Genomic DNA, 9,787 nt, shown 5'->3' on the forward strand with positions numbered 1-9,787 from the left:
CAGTGTAGAGGGTGATCTATGGATCCTTTCAATGTCTATATTGCCCTCTTGTTGTAGAACTTCAGGGCAATTTTGCTGAATAATTTCTTTAAGTATGGAGTCCAAGTTTCTATTAATTTCTGCCTTTCCTGGAAGACCAATGATTCTCTAGTTGTCTCTTCTAGAACGGTTTTCTTGGTCTGTCACTCTCCCATTGAGATATTTCATGTTTCCTTCTATTTTATCAGTCTTTTGACTTTGTTTTATTTGTTCTTGTTGTCTTGAGAGATCATTGGTTTCTAAATGTTCGATTCTAGCCTTTAAGGACTGGTTTTTGGCTTTAATGTTTTGGTTTTTGGCTTTAATGTTTGGTTTTCGGCTATAATTTTTTGGTTTTCCTTTTCAATCTGGTCATTTTTGGTCTTCAGTTGACTTGTCTCACTTTCCAATTGCGAAATTCTGCCTTTTAAGCTGTTATTTTCTTGCCAGATTTCTTCCATCTTCCTCAGCATTTCATTTTTAAACTCTTCCATAGCTTGTGACCAGCTTTCATTTTTTGGGGTAGGTTTGGATTTTTGTTTTCCCTCCTGTTGTCTGGATTTTCTCTGTGTAGAAGTTGTCGAGTGTTCCAGAATTTCTCTTGATAGTCTTTTTCTTCTGGACTTCCTTATTGCTGGCCATTGTTAGCCCCGCCCCTTTTCAGCTTTGTCTTTGCACTCAGAGTCTGCCTGCACCTTGCAAGCTCCAGGGGGCTCTGGTCTCCTTGTCCTTGGGGTCAGGCCTCCTGGTAGTTCCCAGTCTGCCCCTCTGCCCGAGGTTCCTTCAGCAGTCTTTGGGGCTGCTTCCACTGCCACGCTCTGGTCTGCACTGGGTCCTCACTGGAGGTCCAAGCCTGGGCTGGAGATCATTATTCAAGCCTAGGGCACTGCCTTTGCCTATGCAGATGCTCTTAGGGCACTGCCTTCACCCCCTGCAGAAGGTAGTGAAAGTCTGTGGGCTGGAGATCTTTATTCGCACCTGAGGCGATGCCTTCAGTGCTTGGGAAAGGCTGTGTTTTAGGGGCCTTTGTCCCAGCCGAGGAGGTGCCTTTATCCACAAGGACGCTCAGGGAAAGTCCATGCGCACCCCCAGCACTTGGGGTCCCTAGTCTTGCAGCACACAGTTACAAGCCCCGGGGCTGCCAGTGATTGTCTGGTTGCCCCAGTCCTGTTTTCACACTTGTGCATTGGCGTTGTGCGAGGTGTGTGGTGTGGGGGTGGGGGAGGGGCTTCTTCCTCTCACGTTTTAGTGAGAGCTGTTTCACCCCTTCAATGCTGCGCCCTGTTGTGGGGTTCCTTCGTTCTTCTGGACTCGTTTTTATTTCCCCTTGAGGGGTCCTGTATGCTTCGGTCAGGAGAGATCAAGCAGCTGCTCCTTACTCTGCCGCCATCTTAACCTGGATGTATGCTTTTTTGAGATCAGGGTTTCTTAACATTTTTGTATGTTTCTGTGTGTCAGTGATGGACCTGTTTGATTGTGAGAAGGGATTTAAATGTTTTAAAATTTAAAATAATAAATTTTAATACCTACAATAAATAGAAACCAATTTTATTGAAAATCAGTTATCAAAATATAACAAACAAAAGTTCACAGATATCAGGGTAAGAAACTCTAATGTGACTTTATATGACTTTTTCTTTCTTACCATCCTAAAATCTCTAAGTCAAATAGTCCCATATATGAAGATGCTGAAAGCAAACTTTTTTTTTTTTTAATCATGGCAGACACCTTGAGGGGAAAAATAATTCCAGACTAGAAAAGCATTTTCTTTTGGTAAATGAAACCCTATAAGACTTTTTAAAGATGAGACCAAGGCTCCTGGCAGTTAAAAGACTATTTCCATCAAACTCTACCATCCATTATATACTGTATGAAAACAACTACAATTGCTATGAGAGACTTTTAGTTTGAGCTAATTATTAAGTGGAAAATATCTGGGGTGGATGGACTGGCCTTTTTGAAATTCCAAGCCTCTTCTACTCATTTCAGTAATAATTAAGGTTCTCTCTAATCCTAGTTTCTTATTCCCTTTACCTCAAAGTTTTTCTCTTTTTCAGTAGGTTGGCATATGTAAAAGACACCAAGACCCCATCTTTTATTCAATGTCATCCTAAAATTCCTTCTATTCCACATGATTTGGGGCAATGAACTTAGTCCCTTATGTATTGCTTTATGGCAGTGATTCCCAAAGTGGGCACCACCACCCCCTTCTGGGTGCTGCAGCAATGGAGGGGGAGCGGTGATGGCCACAGGTGCATTTATCTTTTCTATTAATTGCTATTAAAATAAAAAATAATAATTTCCAGGGGGCTAAGTAATATTTTTTCTGGAAAGGGGGTGGTAGGCCAAAAAAGTTTGGGAACCACTGCTTTATGAAATAGTTAGGCCAAAGAAAGACTATATACGTGACCTATACTAAAGGGTCTAGTTTGCAGAGCTTTTTGAGAAGGGAAGACACAGAAAGGACATAATTATTTTGTTCAAGTAGATAAAGGGTTGTCATGTAGGAGAGAAATTTGATTTTTTCAGTTTGATTCAGTGTTGGAGAATCTTTTAGAGATGGAATGCCAGGCCCCACCCCAACCCCAACCCCCAGACTGAGTGCCACATCCTGCCCCTCTTCTTTTCCCCACAGCTTTCCTCACTACCCCAGATAGGGGAGGGTGAAAGCTCTCCCATTGGACTGCAGGGCAGAGGGGCAGGTGATAAGAGTTGCATCTGGAGAAGGGGAGGACAGTGGCTCCAGTACTTAGCTTCCCTCCAGCTCTGCTCCCATCTAGCTATGTGCCACACAGTGAGTTATGCCCCTCTCAAACCTAGCTCCTCTCCAAACCCACCATGGAAATCACATTCACCACAGACTCAACAGGTTTCCATCTGTGCTATACACTCACACAGCATGTGAGTCTTCCCTGCCCCAGTGCCTTACCCCAGACAGGGTAGGGAGGAAGCACTCCCATTGGGCTGCTGGACAGAGGGGAAGGGGAAGTGAGGAATGTCCTCAGGTGCATGGAGAGGGGGAAGGGAACAAATCTGCCCTAAGTATCTCTGCTTTTCTAGAAATAAAATCTGGTAGGCAAGTGCTGGCATGCTCTTTTTGGCACAAGTATCATAGGTTTGCCGTCACTATTATAGACCATATCAAGGAGCAGTGGGTAGAAATTATAGAGGATTAATATGTATATTTTAAAACCTTAATAATTAGGGGTATTAGAATGCAATATGTTGCCTAAGAAGGAATATTATAGGGGGAATTTTAGTTCAGGTCTAGGTTCGAATAAATGTCTTCTGACACCATTCTAAGATTTTGAAACTTTTTGACTGGATAAATAAACCAAACAAGTAAAATTCAGTTAATGCTTTTGGGTCAAGTGAATCTAAGATGATATGTGTGTATATGTCTGTGTCTGTGTATATGTATATGCATATCTACTCATGTACTTATATATTGTGTATGCACTATAATATATAATGTGATGTGTGTACATATGCATATGTGTGCACTTACATACATATGTATTTATATATTTGTTTTATATATACATATGTGTGTAGGTGTGCTATGATACCACCCCTCAGGTATGTTTTTGATTGAGATACACATTATAAAGATGATCTTATGGTACTTAGATGAAGAAACTTAGATTTAGAGATGGTAAGTGATTTTTCTAGAAATATTGATTCTATGGTAAACTTTGGCCTTCTGGTTTCATGTTCTATACTACTTTTTCATGATTATATGAATGCAAAGTGATTTTCAACGAGTAAGATATCTATCCAAGTTGAATAATGAGGGAAGACTCCTTGAGAAAGTAACACTTAAACTTGGCCTTGAAAAGAGAACACATCTTTCAATAATTCTTCCTCAGGATAAACCTTTATAATGGGCTTCTCTTTATACAGTAATACTTCTCTACATATTTGATGAGGCAATAATTAAATTGATTTTTTTAATGTTCTAATCCACTGTACTAAAATAAGTTGTAAGAAGGCCAATAGTAACTGATTCATAATCAATTCATTGGGAAGATAAATATAATCCCACAGTTTTCATTGCAGTTCAGACATTCAAACTAAAGCTACAGGGCCTTTTCCTAGCTGATCTTACCAAAGGATGATAAGATTGTGCAATAGAGAAAGAACATATAAAAGAAGTCATTCTAGTTTCAAAAAAAAAAGACTACATAACCTTTTTTTTTTCTTCCAGAAATTTGTGTTCATACCTTCAGTTGTGGATGGAGCATTTTTCCCCAAAAGTCCCAAAGAACTCCTGGCTGAAAAGCAGTTTAATGACATTCCCTATATCATGGGAATCACCAATGATGAATTTGGCTGGTTTCTTCCAAATGTGAGATTGTTGTATTTCTTCTGGAATCTTGTGTGATTCTCCTCTCTGAAGGACCAGGAATTTTCCAATGGTTAAAGCTTAGAAAAAGCTTCAGCATGTTGGTTCTTCTCTGCTGCTGATCCTGAGTTAACAACCCTACACTTCTCTCCCCCAGCGTAGGACTCCATTCCCAAAGGAATTGCTTTAGCAGTCATTGAGTCTTTAATGTCTTTAAAGTCTTTAAAATGGTGTTTAGCATTCTCCCACTCAAAGCATCTTAGAAAACTTTGCAGCTGGAAGACATCAAATCTAAACCTTTCAATTTCAAGATGAGAATACTAAGGCCCATAAAAGTGAATTGATTGTTTCAGATTGATATAATGTATTAATGCCAGGACAAAGATTAGAGCCCAGATCTCCTATTTTATAGTGTATCCTATGACATATAAGGTATGAAATGCCCTTATTCCCTCTTGAGAATCCTTTCTATTAGAATTGGAAAGATTTTGTATGAAATCCTGGCTTTAACCTTTCCTGTGTCTACCAATGGAGAAGCCATATGATACTGTGGAAAGAGCACGGGATTTGAAGTCTGCAGACATAAGTTCTAATCCTGGCTCTACTACTTATTATGATGTGTCCTTGTGCAAATCACTTAATACTTTTCTTTGAACTTCATTTTCCTTATCTGTAAAATGAGTTGGTTGGACTAAATTAAGGATCTATTCAGCACTAAATTTTGTGAAATATTAATATAAATGATAGCTTTTCATATGTAAATAGTTTAAGGTTACTTCTGTAAGTGGCATCTACATTCTAGGACAGAACATTCTAGTAAACTAATCAAATTTGGTTCCAGACCAGTTAGGCCTCCTTTTGGCCTTATTACTATGAAAGCTTGTCAGGAAGCTAGAAATTTCCCATTGACCAGCCTTCTGGTAATCACAATTCTGTCTTTCTGGAAGAAATGAAGCTTTTAGGAATTTTAAAAAAATAATTTTTCTCCTTCTAATATTTCTACTTATGTGTATTGCTGGGATGTTTCATGAACCATGTCAATCTATTGAATTAACCTTACTTGTCAGAGAAGGTCACTTCAAATTTGAAGATAAAACAAAATCATTTCCCTCATTTCTGTCACACAGGCAACTTATTTTCTCTCAACTATTAATGATGTGAAACTCGCTTATTTTGCACAGGAAATGGGATATCCTCTATCAGGGGATGGACTGGACCAAGAGACAGCAACCGCACTTCTATGGAGTTCCTACCCAATTGTTGTAAGGAATTTAAGATATAGAATATAGAATTTGGGGGGAGAACTTAAAATGTCAATGGCTAAAAGTAGAAAAAACCTTAGAATACATAGAATATTAGAACTCAAGGGACTTAAAGTCCATCTAGCTCAAGGCCCTTGTGTAATAAATGGAGAAAAACTGAGACCCAGAAAAGAGAAGATGTTTCCCAAAGATATATCTAGAGTGTGGAAGAGCTGGAACTTCAGTCAAGGCCTCCTGAAGGTCATTCCAGTACAGTTTCCACCTCACTATTATGTCTTTCATCCAAGGGCAGACACCAAGTACTCAGAGTAAGTTTAACTGACAATTATCTCTTTAGGTTAGAAAACTGAAACCTTTGGTCTGGCCCTTCTATCTGTAAGGTAAAACTAATGAGAATACATTTGGTGACCATCATATTTTCTTTAATCAAAACTACCACTCAATTTGGAAGTATTTTTCTCCACTTGGAAGCAGTGCCATAACATATTGTTTATACTATTTTAGACACTTATCAAAATATACTTCATTACATTCATGTTTTGCTTTTGTAACTCCCTCATAAATTATAGGTTCTAGAAGGGCAAGATGGAGATAGGACTTTAATATGTAATTTCATTAGGAACTCTTTTTTTTTTTAAACCCTTGTACTTCGGTGTATTGTCTCATAGGTGGAAGATTGGTAAGGGTGGGCAATGGGGGTCAAGTGACTTGCCCAGGGTCACACAGCTGGGAAGTGGCTGAGGCCGGGTTTGAACCTAGGACCTCCCATCTCTAGGCCTGACTCTCACTCCACTGAGCTACCCAGCTGCCCCGTCGTTAGGAACTCTTAATGAAAAAAATTCTTCTACCAATTTGAGTTACTAATTTAGGGAATTAGAGAAAAAAATTTACTATTTAGATGCTAAATAGACCATATGTGACAACAATAGGATCTGACTCCAAATTTACCTCTCTTTCTACCATATCCTGTAGTAGGAAACCTGCATTTTTCACCTCTGCATACTATTAAATGTCTAGCATGGTATCTAGCACAAAATAATTGTTAAAATAGGTGTCTTTCTCCAAATGCCAATAAGTGAAATGATACATGGAAAGATAGATGGATAAATGTTACAAATAAATGAATTCCCAGTCAATTTTCACTCCTTCCTTCATTGACCATTTCAGGAAATTCCCCAAAATCTTACTGCTGTAATAACTCAGGAGTATCTTGGAGTGACAGATGATCCTGTCAAAAAGAAAAGATTCTTTCTGGACATGCTAGGAGACTTGACATTTGGAATCCCTACTGTCATTTTGGCTCAGTACTACCGGGGTAAGTTTCTGAGGAATATGAAGGAGATAGGTGATGTTACAGCATAAGAGATATATTACAGCTTTTAGCCAAAGATATTAGCTTCCTGTGGATCTAGTTGGGACAGATCCTACCCAGAGGAAGAATAGACAGTTGTCTATATGATGAAAAGAGTTTTGGGATTTGAAAATCTGAGTTCAAGTCCTTGTTTGAATATTTCTTAGATGGAAATTCATAGCATAAGAACCCAAAGTTTATCATGGAGGATAGAAGAATAGATTGTGAAAATGGGACATTGCTCAACTTAGACTGAGGACATTGGTCAGCCAGGGAAGGATAGTATGATGATTATACCTGTTGTGTTAAAAAAAAACAAACAAAATAAAACTGAATCAAGTTGCCACTATCAAGCAGCCACAATATGGCTATGTTTTGGGATTACACTAAGTGGATTTTTTTAGGATGTAGAAGTCTGAAGAAAATGAACTCTATGTTTATAGTCAATTCTAAGATTCTGTTATCAGGAAGGCAGGGCTCAGGCTCTTAATGAATTGACATGGGATAGATAACCTTAGAAATAACATAACTCATTCAGTGTGAGTCGTCATTCTATAAACCTCAGTCAACAACTCCATTTGTATTCTATGCCCCAGACCAAAGCTTTACTATTACTTAAAATGACTTGTCCCAAAGTACAAACCTTTTATTTAGTTTTCCAAAGGGTGTTCCAGGAGTTCTTTTTGTGACCCTAGAATTCTCCACCACTTAATTTCCTTTCAGACGCAGGTTCACGCACCTACCTCTATGAATTTCAGCATCCAGCAAGTATTTGGGGAAATCTGAAGCCAGCAATGGTCAGGGCAGACCATGGGGATGATTTATTCTTTGTGTTTGGGTCTCCATTTTTAAGAGGTAACAGATTTTGGTTTGCTCCATTAGCTTCATAAAAACATTACCAACTGACTTTTTTTGAAGGATAATTTTTAGCCCTTAAATGTATTCATCCTATTTAGTTTATCAAAGTGCCTTCCTATCTTTTATCTCATTTGGTCCTCACAACACCCCCTATGAGGTATAAAGAAGGGTTTAATATCATATCCAAATTATAGGGGAGCAAATAGAAAGTAAATTGACTTCTCTAAGGTTGAAGTTAGAACTGGAACTAGAACAACCATCTTTGGTTCTTCATCAAGTTTTCAAGCAGAGCTTGATGATGATTTGTTAGGGAGGTAGACAGTGTTTCTATTCTGGATGGTTTGGACTAGAAGACATCTGAGGTCATTTCCAGCTCTGAGATCCTCGTCCAGAAGCAGTCAAGATAGTTTTTTCAGGGGTCTGGTTCCCTTTCATGGTTGCCCTTATTTAGGAGATGCTGATAATCAGGTTAGGTAATAAGGATAGCAAAGAATCTCTCCCCTTCAAAATCAGAGCACACATCAGTGCTCTTGAAGTTCATTCTAAGGCCATGTATGTTTGCCATCCCTCATTTTAGAGCGTTGACCTCTACACTTTTACCCCAATTTTCTGTCCAAGGATAGCAGATTCCCCACTCAGAAAAATATATGTGAGCTTATGTTTCCTTTGACTTAACTTTTCCATTATTAGTACCTGGAATGACTTTCATATAGAATATTAAAATTGTAGAAACCCAGGTTTAGATGCCTAGATTGAACTTGATATAATGGAAAGAACAGTGGATTTTGAGTCCTGGTATCTGGTTCAATTCCCAGATCTGCTATTATGATCTTGAGCAGGTCATGTGACATTTAGTTGAGCAAGGCTCAACTAGATGAGTTTTACCAGTTGTACAATATTATTTACCACATAATCAATATTTATCAAACATGTTAAGTTTAGCATGCTGTCCAGGAAGAGCACCTAGGAAAGGAATACCCTGAAAAGATCTCTGAAATTTTAGAAGAGAAAACTTCTCTTGGGAGGAAAGAAGATATGAAAGCAAATAAATTAGAATGGGCACTACAGATAAACTTTGCATTTTTCATTATTAACAACTTCTAGTCACATCGTAATATCAATAATTCTTATTTTCAGATGATTTCTCAGAAGAAGAAAAGCATCTTAGCAGAATGATGATGAAATATTGGGGCAACTTTGCTCGGAATGGGTGAGATTTGTAATAGGGAATAAGGAAACTTTTTTTTTAATTTATTGATTGTTTGTTTTTATATCACTTATGTTTCCCAATATATTCCTCCTTCTACCCCATCTTAAAGAATCTTCTCTATTAATAAAAAAATTTTTTAGAAAGTGAAAAACAGTTCAGCAAAATTAACCTAGTTATAAACCATATTCTGAAACTATATAATCAAATTCCTACTAATAATTCTCCATCTCAGTACAATAGCAGGGAAAGGGGGGTCACATTCTCAAATCTTTTCTTTGGTACCAAGATTGGTCATTATAATGTCATAGCATTCACTTTCATAATACATTATTATTATTTTCATTTATATTTCTTTTAAACACTATATTTTTTCATGGTTTTGCTTTCTTCATTTACATCAATTTGTATGCCCTAATATATCCATATATTCATCTCATATTCTCATATACATGTATATTCATCATATTCATTACTTCTTATAGCTCAGTACTCTTCTATTAAATTCATGTACCATAACATATTTAACCATCCTTCAACCAACATTGGATCATGAACTTTCTCCCTCCATATCATTGCTATTACATAAAGTCTTACATAAACATTTTTTTATATTTTTAAACCCTTAACTTCTGTGTATTAGTTCCTTGGTGGAAGAGTGGTAAGGGTAGGAAATGGGGGTCAAGTGACTTGCCCAAGGTCACACAGCTGGGAAGTGTCTGAGGCCAGATTTAACCTAGGACCTC

The 9,787-nt window shown here is 37.8% G+C and overlaps 1 protein-coding gene across 1 annotated transcript in view; it reads left to right on the forward strand.

The window, feature by feature from the left end:
* Positions 1–9,195, forward strand: part of LOC123233655 (liver carboxylesterase 1-like) — a 70,185-nt gene extending 60,990 nt beyond the window's left edge. Inside the window, exons 7-11 of the mRNA XM_044659717.1 lie at positions 4,226–4,366; positions 5,545–5,625; positions 6,793–6,940; positions 7,700–7,831; positions 8,972–9,195. Of these exons, the coding sequence (XP_044515652.1) occupies positions 4,226–4,366; positions 5,545–5,625; positions 6,793–6,940; positions 7,700–7,831; positions 8,972–9,048 (579 nt within the window). The 3' untranslated portion in view covers positions 9,049–9,195. The remainder of the gene's footprint in view (positions 1–4,225; positions 4,367–5,544; positions 5,626–6,792; positions 6,941–7,699; positions 7,832–8,971) is intronic.
* Positions 9,196–9,787: the final 592 nt, after the last annotated feature.

The sequence above is a fragment of the Gracilinanus agilis genome, chromosome 2 (assembly GCF_016433145.1).
Source record: "Gracilinanus agilis isolate LMUSP501 chromosome 2, AgileGrace, whole genome shotgun sequence".
Taxonomy (NCBI): Eukaryota; Metazoa; Chordata; class Mammalia; order Didelphimorphia; family Didelphidae; genus Gracilinanus; species Gracilinanus agilis.